This window comes from Coloeus monedula, assembly GCF_965178545.1.
Source record: "Coloeus monedula genome assembly, chromosome: Z".
Lineage (NCBI taxonomy): Eukaryota > Metazoa > Chordata > Aves > Passeriformes > Corvidae > Coloeus > Coloeus monedula.
The window spans coordinates 52,512,546-52,540,157 of record NC_138822.1 but is presented as its reverse complement, the minus strand read 5'-3'; the positions used below and the strand labels follow the sequence as shown (position 1 = coordinate 52,540,157).

Sequence of the window (27,612 nt, the reverse complement as noted above, 5' to 3'; positions counted from 1 at the left end):
TAGTGGATGTTAAACTTGGGTTTGCAGCTACTCTGTAGTCTGAGCAATGACTGTAACACAGACGTGGAGCTTGTGTTTCTGTAGTAGCTGAGTTATTGACTAGTTGTTTCAAACCACTGGATTTTGGTTTGGGGTTTTTCCCCTCTCTATGTGCAAAATTGCCAAGTAAATACCTAGAATATGAAACTCTGCAATACAGCTGATTGTTAAATAGAGTCAGAAATTTTTAGACATTTTTTCTATGAGAGGCCAAAACTGACTGAATCTCTGATGGTGATGAGTAAGTTCCTGGGGAATAACAGGTTAGATTTTTCAGTGAAAGTCAAAAAGGATAAGCAAGGGAAATGAATTTATTGTTAGAGGTGAACAAGTGGCCTGAAAAGTGTAGAAGGCAACGATATTGGGAAAGAGGTTTTTGGGGAAATGCTTCGCGTAAGTCTGGAATAAGTCACCCAGTTTCTCTTTCCTTCACATTCCTGCCAAGTTTTCTATCTTTGTTATGGTTGGCCACTTGTCTTGCTTTTGGCTTTTCATGCTTTCCCCTTTAAGTATGGGGGATGAAAAGTCCCAATATGAGGAAGTTGATGGGTGTTAATACCCGCAAAGAAAAGCTGAGTGAGAGGCTCAGTCTTTATAATCTGCACTCCTGAAGCTGTACCTATCCAGTGGAGCCTGGTCCTGTCTGTAGTAATGGTCCACACAGATCCCTTTACACTTCTCACCTTTCCACCCACTCAAACATTGAGCTAAGGAAGAAACTAGCTGCAGCTTTTTTGGTTAGCAGAAATAGTAAATTCTCTTAAAACAGCATTCAAATGGGTCATCTTGATTCTGAGATGAACGTATGAAGTTATGGATTATTTTTACAGTTTCATCATTTATGTGTGAATGTGGCTGTGAAACAGACTCAGTAAAAAGAAGAAAGGTGACTTCAGTTTATTCCAGAATACATGAAACTTGCAGAAGAGGCAATGAGGTTTTTTGTTCTTCAGTGAAACTTACTGTCTATAAAGAAGTTGCTTTTTTTTTCTTGGCTTTCTCTCAAGTCCCATAGTGATTCTTGGGAAACCGTTCATTTAGAGAGGAGGGTAGAGCTGTCTTAATAACTGTTTATGCACATCTGGGAAGACCAGTCATTTCCCATTATGCCAGAGAAGCTGGCTGCTCAGTAGAACAGGTTTAACCTCCCAGGTTGCTTGCTTAACATTCATACAGAAGTACTTTAACTGGTTTGTCTGTGTTTTGAGTAGATAAGGGTTTCTGCAAGTCTGAGAACCTGTTCTGCCTAGACTGAATGTTTGCTCAGATGTATATAGGGTGAGAAGAAAGTGCTCCTCCGTCTGCCAGCTCATGATTTTAATGAAGGAGAATATTGCTTAGGCTTTTTACCTTGCATGCCTGTGATTTCTGTTCCACTGTGTTTAAGCTGGGGCAAGCTGCTTACATCTGAATATGTTTCGGTTTATTTTTTAATATTTTGCCAATACCCATTTTTGTTGTTAGGCTTTAGCTTGGGGTGTAATTGTTGTTAATTTTTCACCCCTCTGACAGTGTCATTAAATGGGTTCCTAAATAATTTTTGTTCAGGATTTTAAACAGCTGGGTGACCTTTGACTTCCTACCACTTTAGTAGGTGACCATGATGTTACTTTGAGACAGCCACAGTAGTGGCAACGTGAGCAAAACTAAACGAAGGACTGGAGACCAAGTACAGGCTTCTCAAAATTGATATTGCACTTCAGCACTGTTTGCAACCTACTGTAATTGTAGAACTATTGCTCTACCAAAAATCTCCCACAAACCTCTTCTGAGACTATCCTACGCACTGTGGAATTGTTATCCAAGGTGCGCTTCAGCCAAGGCAGTTTAGAAAAACGTCTGTGAGATATACCTGCAATGATACTAAAGTTGTTTCAGTGTATCTAAGAAGAGATTGACAACATCTTTTTTTGCTTAAAAGTTAAGACTGGTTCACATATGAACACATGGGTTTTATTGTTCAGTTTGGGTTGTTTTTTGTGTGTGTGTGTGGTGTCAGGAGTCCTCTCAACTTAGGTACATAGCTGAGGCATTTCAGAAAACATGAAGCGCTGTCAACTGTGCCAGTTGTACTTTAATATGTGTGAAATCATTGTGATGGCTATAGGCTTTTGCTACGTAACCTGACAAGTTTTCTTTTTTAGCACAGAACTAAGGTATGATACTGAAAAGATTGCTTAGCACTGGTATATAAACAGGAGGATTCCTCAAAAAGGTTGCTGCTAAGTGGTTGTAAGTAGTAAGTTGATGTGGACAGGTCATGAACTTTCTTTCATTATGACAAATATCTCTTTTTTTAGTATGTGCTGCCTCCACCAAGCTGCATCTTGTCTGCTTTTCTTCTTTTCCAACCCTCAAGGCCGAAGTTTCTGTTAAAACTTTTGTGATAAGTGAGAACTTTCTAAACACTGCAAGGCTCCTGTTTCAGTATTCTCTATTTCACAAGCACTTTGGTCATTTATGTGGTGTGAGTTCTCTGACATTTCTGCCTTTTTGGCTGAAAAATCTCCTCAGTACAGTGCATCGCTGTATTCTGTGTCGTGGCCTATCCCCAACTGTAAGGATTTGTCTGTGGTAGTATGAAGTACAGAGACCATGTGACCAACTGCTGAAACAGATTTTGATTCCTCAAGAAGGCTGCTTGCAAGTGCTTGGTAGGCACTCTTCAAAGAGAAATTGCTGGAGTTTATTGGGGACGCTGTTTTTCCGTACTGTCCAGTTATGTTTTTTTCAGATTATGCTGCTCTCGATGCTTGTGCATTTGCGTTTTTATGTACTCCTCTCGTTTCTTGTGGCTGCCAAGATTGTAGGCAACTTGCTATACCTGTTTAAATTGCACCTTCTTCCAATCCTTGGCCACTGACCATAAAGCTGTAGAGTTTCATTTTCTCCTGATAATATAATTGCATCAGCATGTCTTACCTCTTGAAAAAAGCAACATGTTTCAGGAGTGGTTGATTGTGTTGATGATGACGACAGTGGATCAAGACAACTATTCTGTTTGAGTACAATATGTTGCTGTTCAGAGGGCAAAAATCTTGAACTTGTCAGCAGTCATGGAATGTGGCTTGAGGAACCTGGCAGATGACAGCCCCTGTAACTAATGTGAAAGACCAGTAGGCTGAGCAACCTTTTCTTATATTTTATGACCTCTCACTAAGTACAGAATTTGTTGCTCCAGCTTTTAAAGGGATAGGTGTTTCTGTGATATTCTGAGTGTAACATTCACCATGTTTGAAGGAGCTGAAGTGTCTAGCACCATTATTAGGTAATAGGGTTTTTTTTAACGTGTTGCTGAGAGGTCAGGAAGAAAGAGGAAGTTCTCTTCAAGATCACATTGAAGAGCAAGTTATAGAAGGCTGATAACATAGGAGTACGATAATTAAAGATAATAGGGTACAGTTTGTATATGTTCCCTGCCATCTTTTAAGTCAACCTGAGAAAGGAAAACTGAACGCAGAATTTGGAGGTGCAGGCATTATTCATCATGCGTACTCTTTGACACTGTTAGATTTTCATTCTTTGGGGCCTTGTCCAAAATTCTGGGTTTTTTTCTGTTTTCTCCTTCCTGGAGAGCTGTTCTATACAGTGTATGTTTATAGCAGTTCTCGGAAAAAAAAAATTTAGATATGATTTAGTATGTGCTCAATTTCAGCTCCCAATTCGGCCCCCTCATGTTTTTTGGTGAAGGGTTGCAAGATGTTACTTGGAGAAGAAACAGACTTTCCTCCTAGGAACTGTGAACCTTAGAGAGTGTAAAGGAAACAACTTTTCTGTTATCTTGTTAATCTCAAAGTGGGAGGTGTCGAGAGAAAACTGTTTCTATCTTCTCTGAAATACTTAAATACAGATGTTTCAAAGAGATTAAGTCAAACTGAATTTTGCACAATTGTCCACCTTAATTGTGACATTTTGGGGCTTGTAAACTTGAAGATAATATTCTAACATTCTGTTCTTCCTGGACCATTAGAGATCTGTGGTGCAATATGTTTGACTTTTGTAGAGCAATTGCAGACATTCAAGCTGAGCGGTGAGCCCCTCTTATCTCTCCCCTGCTACACAATTGCACTTGCTGCTCTCTGCTTTCTTGGCTGACTCTAGTGTGGTCGTTTAGAAAGGTCGTTGCCTAATTTGTTTTGTTAAGTGCCCCCAACTTCAGAGCCTAAGTCTGGGGTTGTTTAATCAATTTAATTTGCAAGTCCTAGTAATTAATTAAAAAAACGCGCAAACGACAGCAAGGTTATTTGCCACATGGCAACCAACACTAGTACAAGGTTAAGGCAGGAATGCATGGTTGGAAAAACCATGAGGGAAAGAGAGTAGTAGTGTCCTTGTGGCTTTTGGTGCCAACAACCTGGCAGGTCCTGCCACACAGGGAAGGGAGGGGGATTAACTCTTTCCCTTAACTACCGGTGGTGGTTTCGTGCCCTGTAGAGTATGCTTGTATTGTTTTTCTGCCTGCCTTTGCCATACATGACTTAAGTCATTCCCGTGAGTTCCTTAGTACTGCTCATTCAGGGCGGAGAACAAAGAGCGTGAAAAGGAGGAGAAGGGTTTCAGTGAAGGGAAAAGCTCTCTAAGGTTAAGGGCGGGGAAATCCAGCCAGCACTCCACTCCTGCCTGTGGCAGGCAGAAGCTTCTGAATGAATACAAAGCTAGAGTTGTGTTTCAGTGGACTAGCTGGGGCCACAAAGGGATGGGAGCTTTTCAAAGGGGGCATACAGGAAATGTCTTTGAAGTGATGCAGGTAGTGGAGGAAGTATTGCACAAGAAGATGCATTGTAAATCTGATGATAATGTGCTTTAGTCCTGGGATTCCTAGGGCTCTTTCATGCCGTTTAGCTGCAAGCTTCTTTGCAAAAGTGTGTCATGCTGGAAATGTGGTGCTTTGTGTCCTCTGTGGAGCTCCCATTTGAAGCTAAGTCTCTCACGGTAGCTAAGTTAGGATACTTAAGCAACAAATGCATATTTTACCCCACATGATTTATATTTTGGGCACAATAGATCGGGGAAATGAGCCTCTGTAATTTATTCATTCCAGTGTTGCAAATTATTAAATGAGTTACAGCCTTTCTACATTTCAGGATTACGTAAGATAAATCTTTGAGTGAACTTGTTTGCCATGGCAGCAAAGGTATCCATAGTTTCACTTCAGTGTAGGAATAAATAGAAATAAGTGTGTAACTAACTGTGACAGAATTTATGTTTGTGGTTTTTTTTGTTTGTTTCTTCTTTTATTTTTTGTGTGGTTTTCTGTGTGTATGTTTGGTTTTATTAACTGTACTGCCCCTTTTGTGGCTAGGAAAAAAAAAAAACAACCAGACAACATGACTTGATCACTCTGGCAGGGTTAATGATTTTATTTTATGGACAATGTCAAAAGATGCTGTTACATGGTGGCTCCTGCCTTTTTATTAAGGAACGATGGAATTTGGTCAGCCTCTGAAAAATCTTGTTCTGCACAGAATTCCATGAAGTTCAGGAAACTGTTTGTTGAAATATAAGTAAGAAAACGGATAAGACTTGAACTGCAAGATATGCTAATTTTAGTGGTGTGCTATACATCTGTGTTACCAGTTCTAGAATCTGTTAAGTCTGAAATTTCTTAATCTGGTGAAAACTTAGTGCCAGCTTTCTCTTAATCCTGTCTTTTAACTGCTAAATCTTTCTTACTCATGTGATTCTGTGAACGCCTGTGTTTCCACACTGATCAGAAAGTGTGTGCAGATGATATTTCAGTAGAACTTAGTGTTCTTGGATTTATCTTCTGTGCCTTTGGGGAAGAGAGCTCTTTCCTTCACCTGTCAATAGGGACAATATTTCTCATCTGAATTATAGCAGCAAAGGTTGGAGTTACAGGCTTTAAATAGTTGTTATTCTTCTTTTGTATTTTGCAAGGGGAAAGCTGTCATCTCTTTTCGCTTCTTGTTTTGTTTTTATTTATTTTTTGTTCTGTTTGCTTTTTGTTTGATTTGGGGTTTTTTGTTTTGTTGTTTAAGTAATACTAGAAATAGGTATAAATTTGGGAAGTTTCTCTGACTAGCCGCTAGCCAAGAAGTTAATTGACTTTACTTGGCCCTGTGCCCTCACATAGTTGCTATGTCTTGCTGCCTGTTCTTTATTTTAGTATGGATCAATTTGGGCACATTTGCCTGATGTTGTTCAGGTTTCTAGTAGCCTAGCCATCTTCATTCAGAATAAAAAGAATTTAATTCTTTTGTTCACTGAACACCTCTTTTTACAGAAAAGTTTCATTATCCTTCTTCGGTGAAACTTCATGTGTCCTAATTCTATGGGCTGAATTATCATCTAGGCTTCTGTGAGTCAGAGTACTGAAGGTAGAACATACCCTACTTCTGTGTTTAATATGACATTGTTATAAGTGTGTTATTTTGTCACTTCTGAGTAGTAGAGATGGAAATTTTTGCACTCCGATTAACAGAGGAAGCTGCTGGTTGCTGGAAATCCTACCATTTGTGTTTTGGGTTAGGGTTTTTTTTGCCATGAGAAAATATTTTTTGTCTTAAAAGGCACTTTTGAAGCTTGCTAGAATTCATTGGTGCTTGGTGGAATGTGAATGTACATATCCTATAAACATGGGTGCACTGATTTAATGTTTGGCAGTTTTGCATTTTCTTAGTAGCTTGTATTTTGAGAAGAGAAAGCATTGACTGGAAAGAGCCATTGGTTTATGGTGTTGCTTTGGGCCTTTCTATTTTGTCTTATATTTTCATTTTATCTTCATTGCAAATGCTGTTTAGAGTTCTTTTTCATCTGTTGGCTCATCTGGCTTTTAGCTGAAAACAGGAATACATTCATTTTCACCACAGGAGTTGGTAGGTTAGCTTGTCTTCTCATTAATGTTTCTGAAATGGTTAAACCAAAAACCATTCAGACTTGAGACTCTGTTCATTGTATCCTTAATAATTTGTCATACTTGAACACTTCAGTTAGCAGCAATTTAGTGGCAATGCCAAGACAGTGCAGTAGTAACTGTGTTATGCTGTCATGGCTCTCTCATCTCTTAACTCCTTGAGTAAGAAAGCTTTAGTTAAGGTGATACCTTAAGAGGCCTACTAGACACAGAGACTGGACAGGAGTGAAAGAATAAAATAGGTATTTATTTGAAAGGCCTTCAAAGGTACACCCTGGCAGCTACAGGCTATTGCCAAAATGGACCCCAAGATGGACCCCAGGTCACGAGTTCTTCACCCTTTTATAGGTTTGGTTCATTTGCACAGCAGGGTTAATTCTCCAGTTAAAGCTTCAGTTTTCCCCTCAGCTTGCCCCCCCACCTTAGCTGCTCTTTGGTTTATACTTTTGGCCTAGAACAGTCCTGGTGTCCTTGGAAAGCAGGGCCGGAGAGGCTTTGTTATGTCTACCTAGCATGAGAGAGCAGAAGTTTACAGGCTACAAGAAACTTCAGAGTCACACACCGAGCAGTACAGAATTTGAAAAATATAGAAGTTAAAACCTAAGGTATCAAAGGTGTATCTTCTAACTTCTGCGCTGTGTTTCTGTGAAGGAAATCTTTAATATTTGAAAAAGTGTCATTTTGAATAAAATGTATTGATTTAGCTATTTCCTGGCTTTGACTTCTTCAGATATTTCGGGTTAAACACAATATACATAAAATGAGAGGGAAATTAATTAAAAATTCATATTCGGGTCATTCCCCAGAAGAATCCCCACCCTGACCAGTAATATAAAAGCCTTGTAATTTCATTGTTGGGCTAATTGAGTGCCTGGCATTATAGCTGGATTGCAAAGTAGCTTTTGATATTTTAGTAATGAAAATCTGACAACCTAAAAATCAGTGGAAACATTCACAAATTCAAATCTTGGAATAAAACTGCTGCTTGTTAGAGAATCTGTTTCCCCATTGTTGGTTTCATGCAGTCTGCTGTTGTCTTGGAAAGCATGAAAAAACAGCTTGTGCCATGACTGTGCACGCAGAAGATAGCAGTGCTAACAACTGTGAGGAGAAAAATGGGTGAAGAAACCTTAAGGTTATCCAAAAGCATAGGATCTGCTTTTAGGATGGGAATCCACTTCTAGTTTGAAAGATCTGTCTCAATACAAGAATTTTACATCTGAGGAAGAACAACTGTGTGTATCACGTAATTATCTTGCCATTGTGAAAAGAATTTATATTCTGGTTTCCTCCAGGCATTGAAGCTGAGTAAACGTTATTTTAGTGAGATTCTTGCATAACTTGTAGGTAGTACAGGATTAATGTGCAAGAACAGAAGTATCCCACCCACCTTAATCTTCTCTTCTAGTGTGCTCTTTGCATCCAACCCAGTGAGGCTGGTTCCTTTCTTGTTTCCTTTCATAGCCACTTCTCTGTGTCTTGTCTATGTGATTTATTTCTTCTGTAGTGGCACGGTATTGTTCTAGGCTCTACATGGCAGCTAGCTGTAAGCTTGCATAGTCAGTTCCAAAAGTATAGGAAAATAGTGGATTAATAATTCTGAAGTGATGATATCATGGTTTAACCCTTGTTGGGAATTAAGGATCGCACAACTGCTCGCTCATTCCCTGCTGATTCCCCTGCCAGTGGGAAGAAGAATGGGAAAGAAAAGGTAAGCCTTTCAGGTTGACATAAGAAAAATTTAATAATTGAAACAAAATAGCAACAATAATAGTAATAATAGGCTAGAGAGAACATCAATATAAAATAGTACTAATAATTAATATAATATAGCACTAAATATGCTAATAACAACAGTACTAATAAGTATAATGATAAGGAGAGGGAAAGAGAGTGGCAAAACCCAACAGAAACAAGCAGGTTGGTCAGAATCTGTGGACTGATGCCAAGTTTATCCCCCAGCAGTGACTGGGGAGTGCTTTGCTCAGATAAATTGGTAACTGGGTGTTACTGTTTGTTGTGTTTATACTTAACGTAACCAGTCACACAGTGTTTTATCTGCTAAGAACCACTAACAACGATTTGAGGTATTATTGCAAAACCATACTTAAAAGGTTTATTACGTAACTGTATCAGTAATAAAAACCAAGCTGTGTATATAATCACTCAGCAAAGAGCAAGTCTTTCATTATCCCTTAGTGTTGTGAAGGGAAAGGTCATTGAGAATTTTTTTTGTCTTTGAGGTGGAATTGGTTTGCTTTGGTTTGTTTTTTACTTTTTTTTTTTCCCCATCAAGTTTCATGTTATGCTGAGTTCCCCATCACATTTTCATCCTGGTTTTTACCTACTGTCTTTGACAACTGAGTGTTTGTCCAGTTCACTTACCTTCATATCAAAGGTGTTTTTCATGAAAAACAGTTTTGCATCCTATCTCTAGTAGCTAACAAATCCTCTCTAGCCATACATGTAATGAGGAACTGTAAATTTTCTAAGGTTTTGTCTTCCTGAAGCAATTATTCAGTCCCCAATGATAGCCTCCTTTACGTTGTAACTGTCACCTGTTAATCCTTATTTTAAGCTTTGTATAAAAATTTACTGTTCATGTCCGTGTGGATCAGAGATCTGGATTAATATTTAGTAAAATTAAAGTACCCTTCTCTTTCATTACATGATAGTTGATGGAAGGTATGAAGGCTTACTAGACCTAGTGATTGAGTCAAGTGTCTGGGGTTTTTTACTTTACCCCTTTTTTTTCTGCAGACTCTTGTGTGATAGGATCATAGAATAGTTTGTGTTGTAAGGGACCTTCAAAGATCAAGTAGTCCAGCCCCCTGGGTTTGGGTGGGGACATCTTCAACTGGATCAGGTTGCACAGAGCCTAACCCAACCTTACTGGGGATGGGGCATCTACCACTTCTCTGGGCAACCTGTTCCAGTGTTTCACCACCCTCATCGTAGAATAATTCTTCCTTGTATCTAGTCTGAATCTATGCTCTTTCTGTTTAAAACTGTTACTGCTTTTCTGGTTGCTGGAGGGCCTATTTAAAAGTATGTCCCCATCTTCCCTTTAACTACTGAAAGGCCACAGTGACATCTCCCTGAAGCCTTCTCTTGTCCAGACTGAACAACCCCAACTCTCCCAGCCTTTCCTCATAGGAAGAAAGTCCTCTCATAATTTTTGTGGCCCTATTCAGAACCTGCTCCAACAGGTCCATGTCTTCCTTGTACTAAGGACCCTAGAGTTGGACATAAAAGAGTGGTGGGGTCTCATGAGAGAGGAGTAGAGTGGGAAAATTGCCTCCCTTAACCTGCTGGCCATGCACGTTTCTGACTCATTTTCAGCCTCTTACCCACCAGCACCCCCGACTCCTTCTCAGCAGGGTTGCTCTCGATCTGTTCATCCCCCAGACTGTGTTGATTGGGGGGCTGCCCCAACCCAGATGCAGCACTTGGCCTTGTTGCATCCATGAGATTCATGTGTGCCCACAGACTCCATACACTGGTTCAAGAAGTGGGGAAAAAATCCCAAGAATCATAACAGCAAACAGGAATTAATTTTCAGTGTTGTGGAACTAAAGATGAGGATTGCATTGCAAACACTCAAGAAGGAGGAGCAGAGGAGCAGTTCCTGCAGGAAGGGAGAGAAGTCTTCCAGAAGGAGATACATCACAATGCACAGGAAGAGCACTGTTTTAACAGCTGTTACTGAATAGCTGTTTAGAGGCCTACACACACACAAATTTGCTCCTTTTTCTCCATAGCTGGACTCTGTGTATGCATTGCCACATTGTTAGGATATTCTCCGTTCTGGAAAATGAACTCCGCTTTCCTAGAGGGGTTTAGCATATTGTAGAGCTGAGAATGGTATAGGAGTTTAACTTTGATGCAAATTTGAAAAGCTGTTTTATGTAAGGTTTTTTGAAGGAAATTTGTTACTTTTATATCTCTGAAGGATACTTGCTGAAGCATATGAAAAGGATATACTTCATTGTTTTTTAAGATTTGTATAAATGTTTTGCAGCATAAATTTGACACAGTTGAAATATAAAAGCAAAGACATTTATTATAAAATTTAAACATGAGTGAAGATAAAAGTTACGTTAATTTAAGTCTTTCTTTCTGTTCTTTGACAGCTTACTATGAAAAACATTTATTTTCCTCAATGGCAATCTTGCATGTATGTTTATGGGAGGAAGAAATAGTTCAGATAGGTTACCTGAACCTTAGTGAAACTTTTGACCTTTTTCTTTATGTAAAGTGTTGGGGAAGTATGATGATAAAATTATATACAAAACAACAGAGAATGTGCATCTTGTTTTTCTGTGTTTTGGAAAGAGGCTTAGTCATCTTTCTTTAACCATCAGTGTAGTGGTATCATCTACATACGCTTTTATTTAGTCAAGGTGGTGTTTCATATATCAAGTTACAAAATAAATCTGAAAAACTCTGAAGACCTTAATTATGTTGCTGTTGCTTATTTGAAAATAACATTTAACGTTGCCTATTTCTGCAAAACCGTAATAGCAGTACTTCTTAAGTGATTTTTTGATTTGGCTATTGTGCAGCAAAGTGATTTCAATTTTCATTAGTTAAAGGTATAATATGCAAAATTAGAAAAACGTTTCCATTTTCTATGCTTGATAATTTCTTTCTTTTTTGCATCTTGAACTTCTTCAAGCATAAGCATCCATGGTATCATTGCAGCCCCTTTTTTTTTTTAGCTGTAAAGTATTATTTCTTGTTTAATGTGTTGCTGAGCTGGGGACTCAAAATTGTCTCTGTATTCCTTCAACAGTGTTGCCACAATTCAGAGACTACTGGTAAATTCAATTTTCTGGCAAAATAGCAAATCAGTGTTATATCCTGTTATGCTGTGTTTTCATGTGTGGGTTTTTTTTCCTCACCCACCCACTCCAATTTGCATCTAGTGTCCTGACAATCTATGATGGCTTCTTGGTTTTCTAGAGAAGCAGCTGTGGTTTGGTTTTTTAAAGTAGCTCAGACCATGCTGTAAGAAAGTCTGAATCAGAAGTGCAGAGGTCACTTCTGTCTGTTTTATATGCCACTCAGTAATTTATTCATGTGCTTTTGGAACATGGACATGATTGACTGGTCACAGTTGAACTTGATCAGGAAACATGCTCTGAGAGCTTAAATTTTTGACTCTTCATGGATATCATTGCTTTTTTTTTCCTAATAGAGTGTTATTTTTTTTTCTCCAGAATAAAGGGAAAAAAAAAGGAAAATTCACCTAGGTGCCTGTACTCCAAATTAATGTTAAATGGCACTGCTAGAGTTCTTGCATGATCTGTTGTACCTTCCATGACCTAGAGTGCTTATACCTATTCCAAAAGTGTAAGAAGAATCTGGTTACTGTGCACGTGACCTTTTGAGAGCCTTCTCAGAGAAGGACCTTCAAAATTTCACACTGTTACATTAATTGTCTTTTATTCTAAGACACACATATAAAGGGTATTTATTAGAAAATGACTGATCACTGTTACTCCTTCAGATGCCACTAAAGCATGAATGGTCGTACATTATGTTCAGAAAAAAAATGGTTGATGTATCTAACATTTATGTGCTCTGAAGCTGCAAGTGCTCTTGTAGACTGTCTTATCCCTTGTGCATATGAGTAGTGCTTTCTACAAATAAGCCCAGGCTTCCCCTAGGAGGAGGATAGTAGCAGAGAACACTAGGCAGATATCCCCCAAATAGTACCATCAAAATTACTTTTGCAAAATCATCCACATCATTTAAAAATAATGTTACTTTAAAATAAATTATCAAATAAGTTAGACCAGTTAAAAAGATTGTCCTGAAGTGGACTGATTCTTCTCACCAAGAGAGCAAGGAAGAAAAATGCTTTGCTGTGGACTGTAGTGCCTGTCACTGTGTTAATACAGCAGACTGAAAGACTCAGAATGCTAGTAGTGCATAGACCAATTATGGTTTAACAGCATCGTCTTCTTCTCTTCCGTCTGATAGCAGGGAATAATGAAGTTTGGAATATATAAGTCAATCTACATTTTGTCTTCTCATTGTGGGGAGCTGATGAGCATTCTGTGGGTTCAGTGTTTCTTCTAAAAACTGAGTTTCTTACTTTTGTTGATTGAGACAGTGTACTTGAGTATATGCACATGAATATATGGAAGTACTTTAATGCACTGATCACTTTCAGTAAGTAGAAAATGCAGTGGAAAGTTTGCCTTTTGGAGAATTTAATACTGATTTTTGTAGCAAAGTTTGTTTGCCTTTTGGAGAATTTAATACTGATTTTTGTAGCAAAGTTTATTGAGAAAACAATTTCTTTGATGGCTATTAAATATAAAGCTTTTTAAACCTAATATGTACACTAAATGTGTGGCATTTATTCTGTTTGCTGTTTGGTATCATTTTTTTCAAACTTTTGAAAATTCCTTGACATTGAAGGAGAAAAAGATAACTTTTTCCTTTCTCCCACAGATCCAAACGTTTAATGTTGAGGCACCATGCCAGACTGTGGAAGATTTAACGAGTGGGGTTGTGATGGCCCAGGTCCTTCAAAAAATGTAAGTAATTGTTTACTTAATGAATTAAATACAGAGGATTTTTATCTGTACATTTTTCTATATTTACATGTGTTTTAGTTCAAACTTGGTTGGTATTCCGTAAGAATGTGGCTTAGATGGTACTTTAAACTGGAACATGACTAATGATTTTTTTCTCTGTTGTTTACAGATAACTATCTTAAATTTAAAAAGTTTTGTTTTAGGGAAGAGTTTATTCAGGTGTGAACTTACTGGAAAGTAAGCTGAATTAAAACTGAACTTACAGATTCCCACTTAAAATTGAAATCAGTGCAAGGTAAGGTCCTGATCGTTGTTAGAATTAGTTTAATGTAATGAAACTACTGTGATAAACTGAATGGAACTGTCAGTTTAGTTGTTTGCAGTTGGAAGTACTTTTCAATTTGTTTCTGCTATCCCTTGTCTGTTCACTAGACGCCACTGAGATTATGTGAGTGTATAAAGAAGAAGCATTAGGTTATTTATACACAGGATTGGTGAGATCCTACTGAGCCCTCTCTTCTTGAGGCTAAACAAACACAACTCATCCAGTCTCACCTCATTTGACAGAAAATGCAGTCTGTTAATCATCTTAATTGCCCTTTGCTGAACTACTATGTATGTCCAGGTGTCTCTCATACTGGGGAGTCCAGGATGCAGCAATTCAGATACAGGTTTAACATATCTGAGCAGTACCTGCCTTGGCCTGCTGGCAACGATCTTCCCAACACAGCCCGGGTTGTGTTTGGCCTTCTTTGCTGCAAGGACACCTTGCTGGAGTGCGTTCCACTTGGTTTCTACCTAGTTTCTTGTCTGAAAAGCTGTTTTCCAACCAGCTGGCCCCCAGTATATACTGGTGAATAGGGTTTGTTTGCACTTATCTTTTCTGAAATGTGTAAGGTTGGTTCCTCTCAATGTGTTTTTCCAGCTTGTCAAATTTCTCTTAAATGTCAACACAACTATCAGGTGTATCAAACACTCCTTCCATTTTTGTATTATATGAAAAATTGCCCTCTGTCCCGTCATCTAGGTCTCTATTAAAGACATTTAATAGTATTGACCCACTGGGTATGCTGCTAGTGGACTGGCCTCAAGCTGGATTTCATGCTTCTGAAACCTCTGAGCCTGGCATTTCAGCCATTTTTCAGCCCACCTTGCTATCCAGTTACCTCCGTCATGCTTGATCAGTTCTTCTATGAAGATGCTATCCTGATCAGGCAGTCTGTAGCAGGAATCTGTAACAGTGTCACTTATGTTAGTCTGCTTAGTCATCCTGTCCCATAATCTTTCAGCTGGCTCATATCCATCCTAAGACAGAGCTCATCCATTCCCACTGCTCTCTCACAGGAAGGGCGTCTCCCTGTCACTGCCTTCTCAGCTTGTTCTTCTTAAAGAGCCTGTGTATGTTCATGGCAGCAGCCCTGGCATGTGAGCCATCCTACCACAACTTCATGATCCCAGTGAGACTGTGACTTTGTAACTACATACAGAGCTCTGCTTCTTCCTATTTGTTCGCCATGCTGCATGCATTAGTGCACAAGCACTCCATGTATGCATCCAGTCATTCTGATTCCCAAGAATGAAGCTCTCCCCAGAGTGCTCTTCTTTAGGCCTTTCTATATTTGTGTGCATATGCTTGGGGTGATCCCACTTCACCTGGCCCTGTTTTGTTGACTATGAGGTATCTTTTGTTCACATCATTCCTCGCCCCTAGTTTTTCAACAGAGTCCACTGCTTTGTCACTTACTGTTCATTTTTCTGTTGTTACTTTTATAAAACTCTTCTTACCACCTTGGCCAGCCCATTAGTGAAGATGTGTCTGCCCACCACAGTCTGGTGGATCCCATCTCTTCCTAGCAGTCCTTGATTCTCAAAAGGGTTCAGTGGCTATTGAAACCAAAACTTTGTTGCCAACACTAGATTGCAGCTGGTTGTTGACCTGCAGGATCTGTCTGCTGCTCAAACCTCCTCCTCACTAACTGATGTAACTGGGGAGAATGCTACTTGAGCCTTGACCATAGCTTCCAAAGCCACATAATCACACTCGGCACTTTGCAGGTTTCCCTAGCTGTACCACTCGTGCCCAGGTGGAAGAGCAGGAGGAGTAATAGTGTGAGGGTTGGACAAGCTTCAGCAGTCTTTCAACAATGCCAGGAATTCAAACCCCGAGCAAGCAACAGGCCTTCTTGGATGATGTTAGTCAGAAGATGAGAGTCCTCCATCCTGTGCTAGTGCTTAGCGCTTCCCTCTTGTGCTGCTGCATGGCTCAGGTTTACTGAACACAGATGATTTGTTTGACAGAGCTCCTAGGACTGTAACTGCTTGAGGGCACTGAGTCTGTTCTATAGTTGCAGATTCTCAGGAGCAGGAGCTGTCCTCCTAGTGCGAGAAGGGGCTGCCAGTTCACAGGAAGAATAAAAAAGGGGAAAAGGGAAATCTCAATGTAGTCAAATAAAGCAGGACTTTTTAGCACATGGTTCTAAGATACTGTTTTAAGTTGATGAAGTGATATTTTTAGAATAAATATACAATACAAATATTGCATTTCTGTAGCATTATTTTAAAATATTTTTGTAACAACTGCCATGCTGACACTGAAACAGAAATTCTTCAGTTTTTTCCAGCTAAATATAAAGACCAACTAAACAATTTATAATTCTTTCTTTATGCCCTATATAATAATGTGAACATGCCAAAATTATTTTACTATTCTACTTTATGGTAGTGATGCCATGATGATTTTTTGCCTTTTCTTTTATACCCCTGTTATACCTTTTTACAACTTCTGTATTCTTAGTGCTTTTTGCCTACATTCTTGGACTTGTTTGTTAAGCTAGGAGACTAAACATTTTAGAAGTTTCATAGTTACAGATCAGTGTGCTCCAGACCTCAAGGTCCTCTCCAGAACACATTCTGTAAACTAAGATAGAACCATCATGGGGAAGGTTCCTTGGGGAGGGGGGCTCATTCAAGCCTCTCATTAGGGAATTTTTGATAGATATGCTAACTAGTAAGACCTGTAATGTTATACGTGATCTTTTGGTGGGGGCACTGTGGTGTGCATTGTGGTGCATTTGACCTGGATGTGCACTTTCAGTGCACCTAAAGATCCTTAAAATAAATACCAAGGTAAAATCCCTTTTTCCCTTCTGTGTTTGAGTCTTGATTTTAAGACCAGGAAAAGGCATCAGTAGTTGTGCTTCAGATTTGACATTTTGCCTACTTACGTAATGAACAGACATATTCTCATGCTGAAATTTAACAACAGTATTGCTAAATCTTGACTGCATTCCTGTTTAGATAAACTTTTGAAGAGCAGGAGCAATCTGATCTTGGATTGTATGACAGGAATGATAACATGAACAATTTTGAGAGAAAATATTATTGCTTCTTTTTTGTCCTTTCTTTATAAAACAGAATAAACAGAAGATAAGTAGTACAAGATAAGAAGAGTAACAGAAGATTAGTCTGATTGATTTTTGAAGCGGAAACCAAGGATTGTAGAATAGCCAAGCATTGTTTCTTTCCCTGGACATGAGATTGAAATATAGGTCAAACACAGGGATCAGCATTTGGATAGCTAACTGGAAAACTGATCAGGAGCCTGTTGACAAAACCATTTTAAACAATCTTTCTTGAAAATGAAACCAATTTCAACACTAGGAGTGAAATCCTCCTTTTGCTCCTTTGAACAGATACAACAGGAAGAATACATATCTGGGAGTCAGGGCATTTTCAACAATATGAAGCAAGTGTAGAAGACAATTTTTGCAGATGCAGAACTGTACAACAGGAAGATAGCTGCTGCATGCGTAAGGTTATTTGGAAAAGTCATGCAGTGAAGTTAAATAGCAAAGAACAAGCCTGAAAGCACCAGGTCACTGCAGACATATAATTTGCAGTGAAAACTTGAATAGTTGTGTCTTTGTTGTGAAAATCTCTCAAAAAAGTTAGTCTTCAAAGGACAAATTTATTGTTTTAACTACAGATAGAACTTAAATGCCATTACTCTTATTCCACTGAGAAGGATAAACTACTATTTTTGTAATTTGTATTCCTTGAAAATTGGGTGCTTTTCAGTATAGCTGCCTCCTGTTTAAGGTTCTTCATAAGTGTGCGTTTTTTGAGCCTAATAGTAATGAGAGGTTAATTAGGTAAAGGTAGGGAGGGGAGAATTCTCTAACTTTTGATGATGCAATTTTTGTGTACATCAGGATGTTACTATAATAAATTAATTAATATTTAAAAAATAGCTGAAAGAGCAGATTAATATATCCAGTGAGAATTAAAAAAAAAAGGGAAAAGAGTTCATTATGAAAGAAGAAAATACTGTCAACAAAGAAGTCAAGTGAAGAGCATTGATGAAAATTTAAAGCTGTTGGGGTGATCCAGTGATCTGGATCTATTTCCATAGGGGAGTGAGGATAGCATTTCTTCCAAAAAGCTTAAAAGTTTACTAGTGAACTCTATTCTTTCTAATTATTATTATTTTTTTTTTTTTACATCTACCTTCACAGGAAAAGCCCACTGGTACTTATGAGGATGTGAGATAGTAGATCATGATGAGGAACAATTTTTGACAGATCCCTAGTTCGGGGAATTAGTCGTTTTAGACATACAGAAAATTTGCACAAAACAGAACTGTAGGAGTTATTGTCAGAAAAAGGAAGAAAAGAGGAAACCGAAAAGGAAGAACATTGCTTGCTCATCAGCTGATAAAAAACAGCTATGCCTTGTGCTAAGTGGAAGGGGTTAACAGTTTCTTCTATGCTTCTTAATTTTTTGTACATCATCCTCAATATTTTTTGCACTCAGGGTAGTAGCCCATTTGTAGGTAAGTGCCAGACATCACAACAAATGTAGCAGAATTTTCTTTAACAAAACTGCTGGAAGAAGCTGTCAGAAGAAAAGGTTACAGAGGAAATTGACACCTTCAGAAGCTTTTCACTACTGATGTAGTATGCGATAGCAAATAGCAGAAATGTGTTCTATGTAACCAAGCATGAACGTTTTGCTTACAGTTTCAGCTGTTAAAAAGCAGGTGTTGGTAAATTTGTGAAGGACATTTTCTTTCTTTATAGCATTAAAACTTTGTCTTCAAGATTCAGGTTAAAGTATCATTGAATGTAATTTTCTAGTGCTAACTGTATTATCTTGCAGGAAGAAATTCAGCCTATGCTTGAGCTTATCTTTTGTGTGTTATTTTGTAAGATTCATTGTTTGTATTCAGATGTGATAGTTATTGATCCCTCTGAGTAGGATTGATATGAAATACAGTAAGATAAAATGCCTGTACACAATCAGTGTTGATGATTATTTTAAAGAATGTTGTACTCCAGGAGTAAACAGTGGAAGCAAAAGAAAATGTTTAAATTGTTTATGAGTAGGCTGTTTACCTAAAATTGTGTAGCTTTTGCTGGTAGAAGTGCCATAGCTTGCTTCTGAATGACATCCTTTTTTTTTTTGTAGCTTGTGCACTGATGTTTTCACTGTCCACTGATATCCCTAGAATAACATGATTTCCCATTTTATACTATGTTTTAAAATTTGCCTTTCATCCCACTCTGGAGACTGTTTAATACCAGGTGTCCCTCTTGTTTTGATTATTTCTTGCTCTGTCATACTGGCCTTGGTAAGTGTAAGAAGTGGTCTGTATTTTCTTCTGTCATCTGTGCATTGTGCCCCTCACAATGAATTATTCATTTGTTACATTATATGTTGCAACACGCTGTGTATGTTTTGACACATGCAGAACACAAAAGCCATGCTTTTGTATATCGCTGGGGGAGGGAAATTTTTGTAAACACGTTTCTTGAAGCAGCTTACTGTACCTCTGTTAAAATGAGTAATAATCATGAGTTATACTACATGCTCTGTGGGTTGATTTTCTTCAGAAGAGTATTTCTGTCTTTTGGCATCTGTGATGCAGAGAGATGATTGCTTAAATAAAGGAAAATTTGCATACAAAATAAGATGGAGATGGTATAAATGAGCACTGCTGAAAACATCACATGAAGTGATAGAACATTAACAACAAGCATAAGTATCTTGTGCTCTGAAGAACAGTCCCAGTTATCTGCAGTACTACTCAGATAGTAGGCAGCAATCAACTGATGCACAAATACCTTTCTAAACCTGAAAGTTATCCAGTGCTGGAGATTGTGTAAGTTTGGATCTAGGCTCAGGAACTTACTGAATTCAGAATACTTAGCTCATGCACAAGCCATGTCATGGTAATGATGATGCTCCAGTCCATTTTCTGATAGTTTAGCTTCTCTCTTCTCAGACACACATTTTCATATTTGCTTAGGTGATGCTTTTTTAAACACTATAAGAAAAATGCTGTTGCTTCCGAATGAAATAGCCTAAGGCAGTTAAAGAACTCTGAATTCGATTGAATCCTGATTCCCAGAAATATAGCATCGGGAGACTTGTTTGCTGCAAGGGCTGTGAACGACCCAACATCTGGTGATGCAGGCTGCATCTTAATTGTGTCTCCCCTGATGGGGGAGACTTTTTAGAGTCTTTGCAAGGAGTCAGAGACGAACGGGACTTCTGTATTTTCTTGGTCTTCAGGTTGTTTATTATATCTTATCAGTAATTCACAAGCCAACAGCATAGCATGAAGCAGAGCAAAATACAAAAGGCAAAATGCAGGAAAGCTCAAGACTTTTTAAAGGTAAACTAACCAATGGCCACTAAGACCGTACAATATTTTTACTTTTCTACCAGTGCCTAATGAACTATCCTTCCGCGTAACCCTGTACTGCGGCATTTTGTGACCAATCATTCTATACTACCAATACTGCAGAAAATGGAGTAGGTGAAGAAGGAGGAAGAAACCTGGAAACTACAAGGATTCTCCATTTTGATGTTTTTTGCTTTTATCTACTTACTATATTAATAAACCCAAAACCTCTAAATTTTTCACCCTGTGACAATCTTACATAGTATTCTATCACCTAGTTCACACCAGTGTAGATTCTAATTCTTCCCAGAGGGTAGGCAATTTTCTCCATGGACGAAGGTCAAAACCAGTGTTGTCCAGGGGGGTAGAACCCTTCAAAACAGGCAGAGAAATACTCTCTGCACTCTGGGTTCCCACAATCTGGAAGCCCCTTTTTAAAAGTATGTTTAGAAGTTCTTGTGGAAAAGTTTTTATTTCCAGTAATTTGTTATATAGAGAGAGCATTGCTGTTGGTATTAGTAATGAACTTTAATTAAACTTTTGAAGAGAAAGAACATTGTAATGGTAGGTTATTTATGTTAAGGAAAGGATGATCATTCTAGATTTGATTGGTGTTGATACCCAACCTTTTGCTCATCTGCTTGTTGTATTCCCAGCAAAGTGTTTTTGCAGTGTGCTATTAATTATTGTGTAACCTGCATGAAGGTTCTCTAAAAAGAGTTGTTGGTGCTATTTTGACTACTGTTACATAGTGTTGATTTCAAGTGAGGTGCTTATCAGCTGCTGGGCCCTTGGATGCTTCCATGAGTTTTGTATACATACAAATAAAAAACCAAATGGGATCTATGGAAGAAGACTACCACCTTGAGTTTAGATTTATTTCTCCAGGACCTTCCGTAAGCATGTCTGATCACGTATATAAGGGTTTAGGTAGCCTATGACTTCCATCAAGACTGTAAAAGACAGTTGCTGGTCCATGGGTACCATTTATTACAGTAGTAGCTGAGAAAAGCTGCTTAGTTTCTGCTGAAACTAAGGCTTCCAGAGTGAAGTGAGTTGGACCTAACTCTGAAATCTTGTTACTGTTCCTCAGCTGATGCACTTATTGGTGCTGTTATTGTTGAAAACTGGATATGCAATATTAGCTACCCAGTCAGTTCAAATATAATTTTGCTTGTGGGATGTTGTTTATACTTACCCATGTTGCTTCTTAGAACCTTTACCTTGAAAATGGTATGTCAAGGATTGGTATATTCATGGCACTGCAGTCTTGAAGCAGCTGAAAATATTCATGGCCAGGTGCAACCCTTAAAATTATAAGATACAATCCCTAAGGAAGTGCTGTTGGGTTTTTTTGAGGGGGAAGCACAGGTCGTACCTACTTTCTCTCTCAGCTGCATAAATCCTTTGTAATTGTGAGTCTGTTAAGCAAGCTTACTTGTGTGTTGGCAATTCCCAGAAGACCCTCTTGAGAGTCACCAGGGTGCTTTTTGAACTCCACACCTAAAATGGTATTTGAGCTGTCATTCTTTTTATTACTGTTGAGATGATTTTGTTGTAGTTGAGTGGAAGTTAGCCAAACGAAGACGTTTTAAGTAAGGCTTTTTGCAAGGAGAGCTATTTGTTTCATGTGAAAGCTGAATGTGAACTTTCTTTATGTCTCAGAGATCTTATATATAATTGAATCAATGTCGTTCTTAGGTTTACTTGTCTTCTTGTGGCAGAGAGGACATTTGAAAGCTATTTGAAAATATTTATTTCAAAACCAGATGATACTCTGGATAAGACATTGCTTTTTCTGTTTCATAATTTAAGATTCTGACATCTCTGCTAGAACTGTACTGTTTATGAATGGAAGTAATTTGGAGTCATCAACTTAACTAGTAATTAAAGCTGTTCTTCCAGATATGTTTGCAGATGCCATGTCAAAGGAAAGGAAATATGCTGTAATCTTCACCAGAGTCTGTAACAAAGTGTGTAAAAATAGCAATGGAAGTGTGTCAATAGAGAAACGTTGCTGTTTGTGATCTTCCTCCATTGCTGTGTATTGTAGTTGTAGTACAGCTTGCAGACCTTGATGCATTGTGAGGACACTGTGGGAGATGAAATACAGCATGTACTGTGCATCAGATGCAAAGTGTGGCTACAAAGTTTGTGCTCTAATAAAAGTACTGATGTAATTGCTGGTTTGCAGTATATATGATATGGATGTTATTTAAATCTCCAGGCATATGCAGAGTTTTCGTGAAGTTTTGCTGAAAGATCTCACGGCATCTTGCCCATGAAAAAAGAGCTCAGTCCAGAACCCTTCTGTGTAGAGGGTACAGCAGAAAATGTAATAGTAATCAGTGGTAAATGCAGCAGTGTAAGTCCAGAAAATAGTGTACTTCACCTGAAACAGTAACACAGATTCTTAAGAGCCTTTTGCTAACAACAGAAAGGGCTTTTTTTTTCACTATGACTGTATTAACTTTTTATGTTATATGAAATATGAGCCTTTCCTTATGTTTGCCTACTCCTTTAAAACCAGTTATAAGTAGTACATTCCTCCTCCTTAGTTCTGATTATATAATTTTCAAAATTCTGTATATTAAAGGGAAAATTTGACTGAACTGAGCAGTAGAAAATGTTAGCCTTTTAGTAGAAAATGTTAGCCTTTTAGGTGAGCTTGGCAGCAGGAGAGTCTCAGGAGGTGTCTTGAAGAAGCAGCTTGTGGAAGATGCTTGGAGGAAAATGAAGAGGGAGAAGTTGTTCATAGAAATAGAAGTATACTCTGCAAGCAGTAGGAGTTCTCTGTTCTTTTTCTTGATTGCCTTGTCAAAAGTGCAGGGGACAGAAAAACTTCTGAGGAAGGGTGTTCACAAAAAGATTTGTGTAGGGTTACTATGAAAAGAGATTTGCAAAAACTGATAGTGTTTGGTATGTGGAATAGTGAAGTGTGTTCTCAGTCATAAAAACTTCAGTGATACTCTTTAGCTATTCTCACTGTATCACGACAGCATATGTATTGTTTGGTTTCGGGCTTCTATTTTAGAAGCTGTATAGTTGTAAGCAGTGTACAATGGTAGGGATCCATAATACGCGAAAAAGGAATAATTCTTAATGCTTTTAAGAAATGCAACTAAATATTGCTGCAGCACCAGAAGAGAAATTAAGAGGTAGGACTTATGGAGGGAGAACTGGCAAAATGCATTCAAAATACAAAAAAGCTTCCTCAAAAGCATAAGCTGGTCATGGCACACAATGAAGCTGTGCTGTCAACGGGGTGCAAGATCTTAGAAAAGTGAGTAGTGACAGGATTCTGAACTACTATATTCAGGCAATGTGTCAGATACAAGAGGTAGTCATTTAAATTAACTCAAACCTGAGACAGGAGCTTAATGACTAATGTGTACTCACAATTTCTGTAACCTGTTTTTAATGAATACACTTTTTATCTTTCAGAGATCCAGCTTACTTTGATGAAAATTGGCTGAACAGAATCAAAACAGAAGTAGGAGATAATTGGAGGCTGAAGGTATTTGACTTACTTTGCTTGTCTGTGAATCTGTATTTCAGTTCTTAATACAATATTTTGTCGAAATAGTCACACATTTTTGGATTAGGATCTTGCTTTATAGACAGCATTTTGAATTTTAGACCATTTAAATTACACTTACTTGTTTTTATGTTGTATTGTCCTGCACAGTTTTAGCAAAGACATTTTGAATTTGTAAATAGGTTTCAATGACTTAAAAGGAAAATATTAAAGTAAATGTTATACATCAATTACCTCTCACTTTTCAAGTGTTGAATGAGATTTTTTTTTTTAATGTACAGTGTGAAAGCAGCTTTTAAAAAAGCAGCTTTTTTGAGAAGCAGCTGCATAAAAATAAGAACATAATAAGCAGTATCTTTGAAGAAAAATGACAAAGCGTTGCTTCCTTTTACTTTGTCAGCTCTGCAGAACTACTGAGTTTTAAGGGAGGAAGTAGTGTTTTTTCTGTGTTTCTACTCAGCATGGTTTTTAACCACAGTCTATTTGCTGGGTAATTTGTATCGCTTGGCATTCTAGTACTTCTCTGCAAACCTGAAGGAAATAGAATTTGCAAGAACTATGAATGAGGAACATCTTGCTTTAGAATCTGAAGAGCACAGTCTCACATGTACATGCTAGTGTGGTTTTTGACTAGTTTGTTCAGAGAATGATGTATGTGCTTTTCTAAATTTCCATTTTCAGCCTGACTAATTTGGGGGAAAAAATAGTTACGATTTTACTGTTAGTTCTTGTTTCCCGTAAAACCATTTTTTTCCAGCCACCAAAGCCCATTCTGAGCATCTGGGGAAGGTCTACAGCTGTGAAATGCTCTAGTACTTACTGGCTTGTCTACATCACTCTTTGAATTGCAGGGACACACAGGCAGAATGCTGCCTGAGACAAAGATGGAGTACACTGCTGCTGTTTATGTTTTGGCTTGGCCAGGAAACCTATCAGCATGGATGCTGCTGTCTGGCCAGCTGTGTGGAGTCTGGAATGCTTCAGAGTGTTTTGTCTACTAGGGCTGCCGGCAAAAGTGAGGGTACATTGATGAGGATATATTGACTGACTGGTGAATAAAAACCACGATCCCTAAGAAAGCTTTAGAACTCTCTTGGCTTCTGCTGCATGTAAAGCACTTAATATAAATGAACTTCTCAAAGAATTGTATGGAATTGCAAGTGAACGGCTGGATACAAGGTCTTACTTTTCTCTAAAATATTTTTTGGATTTTCTTCTAAGGAATATTGAAGTCTTGGCTGTTAAATGTGGAGAATAACAAATTGAGAACTTTGTTATAATAGCATTTGAGCTGATTGAAAGTGGAACAGCAGCTTCTATAACTGTCATATGGAGTTAGAGGAATAAATATTTTATTTTTATGTCTCCCACCAATTCGGCAGATGTAAAAGCTTAGTAGGTGTGAAAAAAAAAAAGCTGAGTAATCTAGTAACTTGCTTATGTGACTGAGGTTGGAAAAGCGTCAGGTCAAATTTCAGTTTATTGCTGATGTCATTCCATCTCCTTTTTCATGTATCCATGTAAACAAGAACTAAACTTTTTTTGTTCTGTTTAAGAAATATGTATAATCAGCTTTTTGTATACATTTTTATAGACCACTTCCCTTTTCATGAAGAATACTAAAAGCCACAATTGTGATACTTGAACTCAAGTTTTTTAATCAGAAAAGTAATCCTGTACTTTGCCAACCATTCTTTATATGTGAGTAAACATTATCAGTAGTCTAGTTTTCCAAATGTCTATCAGCCAGTCCTTCATTTATAGTCTGGCTTGTAGGAACACTCCAGTCTGTGCATTTGTATACATGGAATTGTTCAGCTTGGAAAAGACTTAAGATCAAGTTAAGTCTACCAAGTCCACACTAAACCATGTCCCTAAGCTCCACATCTACACCTCTTCTAAACACCTCAAGGGCTAGTAACTCAACTGCTTCCCTGGGCAGTCTGTTCTAATGCTTGACAGCCCTGGTGGTGAAGAAATTTTTCATAATACCTAATCTGAATTTCCCCATGTGCAACTTGAAGCCATTTCCTCTTGTCCTGTCCCTTGCTAAGTGGGAGAAGAGACTGACCCTCACCTGACTACAACCTCCTTTTAGAAATATATTCATTACTAGATTTAGGATGTGGGCATCATACTTGCATGACTCTAGAATACAGCTTTCCCATCATCCTTTGAGAAGTGCCATGAGAAGTGATAATTGGATTATCTCAAATGTGATAATGAGCTGCATTATTTTCTTGTTGCTAAACATGGTCGCTCTTTGCCTCTGATGCCATCTGGGATAACAGTCACCACTTGTACAAGCTCTTGGTATCTTGAACCACGTAAAGGAGCCAGTCTAGTAGGGGAAATACATAAAAACAATCTAAAATGTAATGTGTTTGAAGTTTTGCTTTGTGAAATGGTGTTTAGGAGGGCTGGTAGAGGTTAGTGTAGGCCTTGTACAGCCCATCTAACCACTGTTCATAGAAGCACTCAGAAAATTATAGAATCATAGAATTGTTAAAGTTGGGAAAGACCTTTAAGATCAAGTCTAGTCATCAACCTAGCACCACCACTGTATTCACCACAACCCATTATGTCTCCAAGTGCTGTATCTGCACTTTTTTGAACACTTCCTGGATGATGTCTCTACCGTTTTGCTAGGCAGTCTGTTCAAATGCTCTACAATGCTTTCCATGAAAATTTTTTACCTAATATTTAATGTAAAACTTACCTGGCGCATCTTGAGGCCTGTCACTGTTTACCTGGGAGGAGGTAACAAGTGATGTGATAGTTAATTTTAAATTGTGTGTTTTCCGTATGGAGAAAAACAAGAACATAAGGCTGAGGTGGGTTTTGTTTGTTTGTTTAGTTTGGGCAGGGGTTGTTTTGGTTTGGTGTTTTTTGTTTGTTTTGGTTTTGTTTGGTTGTTTGGTTTGGGTTTTTTTTGGTTTTGTTTGTTTGTTGGGGGGGTTGGGGTTTTGGTTTTTGGGGGTTTTTTAGCATTTTGCTTTCTGGTAACTGCAATGTTTTTGCTGTTGCTGTACCATTTAAAAAAAAAATCACAGGGATGTTTTACAGTCTTGGTTTCAGGGCAAGTTGCCAGACTTGAGAAACTGAGCAATGCACGGGAGAGAAAAAGGGAACTTGCAATGTAGGAACCATTCAGCAAGCATTTCTGGTCACAGATCTTTGTCTACTGTGTTTAGTAGAGAAATATTATTTCTTCAGGGTTAAAATTTCATGGTCGTAGCATACATCAGTGAATACAGTAGTTTGTGTTTTCCCTTAGGCAACAAAAAAACTTTTCACTGCTGCCTTACCTGCAATTTTATGATGGTTTACAAAAAAGAAAAAGCAAAGACATTAACTCTTTCCTTGTGTACAATGAATACTTATATATAGTCCAAGTTCAAATTGTGTACAACCTAGTATTTCATGGCTGAGGAAGATGACATCTTGAACATAATACCTTTATTCAAAATGAAAAACAGGTTAGAAAATAATTTAATTGCTAGAATTTTGCAAGAATGAAATTCCCTAATCAAGAAAAAAGTTACTGATTTGATACATACATTGTCAGTTTTGGCAGTTACAGAATAAACTGTTGGCTATCTGAGGGATGGCATAAAATTGTCACCCTTTGCCCCCACCCCCTTCCATTCAGTGTGGGAAGCTTAGGAAATGAAGGAAATTTAATTGTTCAGCTTGATTTCTGACTTTTTCTTCTGAGCTTTTTGTTTTGGCATTCAGACTACAGTATCAATTTAAAGTACAATTTTAGTGATGTTTATAGTAGCAGGCTCTGTTAGTTCCATTACTGAATAACAGGAACCACTAAACTTTTGGCACCTACCACCTACTACAGTTTGAATGCTGTGTGTTTGGTACAGTATGGCAAAATGGAATAACCAATGAATGCTGTAATCTAAGTAAAAAA

At 38.1% G+C, this 27,612-nt stretch overlaps 1 protein-coding gene across 2 annotated transcripts in view; it reads left to right on the top strand.

The window, feature by feature from the left end:
- HOOK3 (hook microtubule tethering protein 3) overlaps positions 1-27,612 on the top strand; it is an 87,375-nt gene that overhangs the window by 893 nt on the left and 58,870 nt on the right. For both annotated transcript variants that reach the window (XM_082301642.1, XM_082301643.1), the window contains exons 2-3: positions 13,379-13,464; positions 23,594-23,666. In XM_082301642.1, the coding sequence (XP_082157768.1) occupies positions 13,379-13,464; positions 23,594-23,666 (159 nt within the window). The remainder of the gene's footprint in view (positions 1-13,378; positions 13,465-23,593; positions 23,667-27,612) is intronic.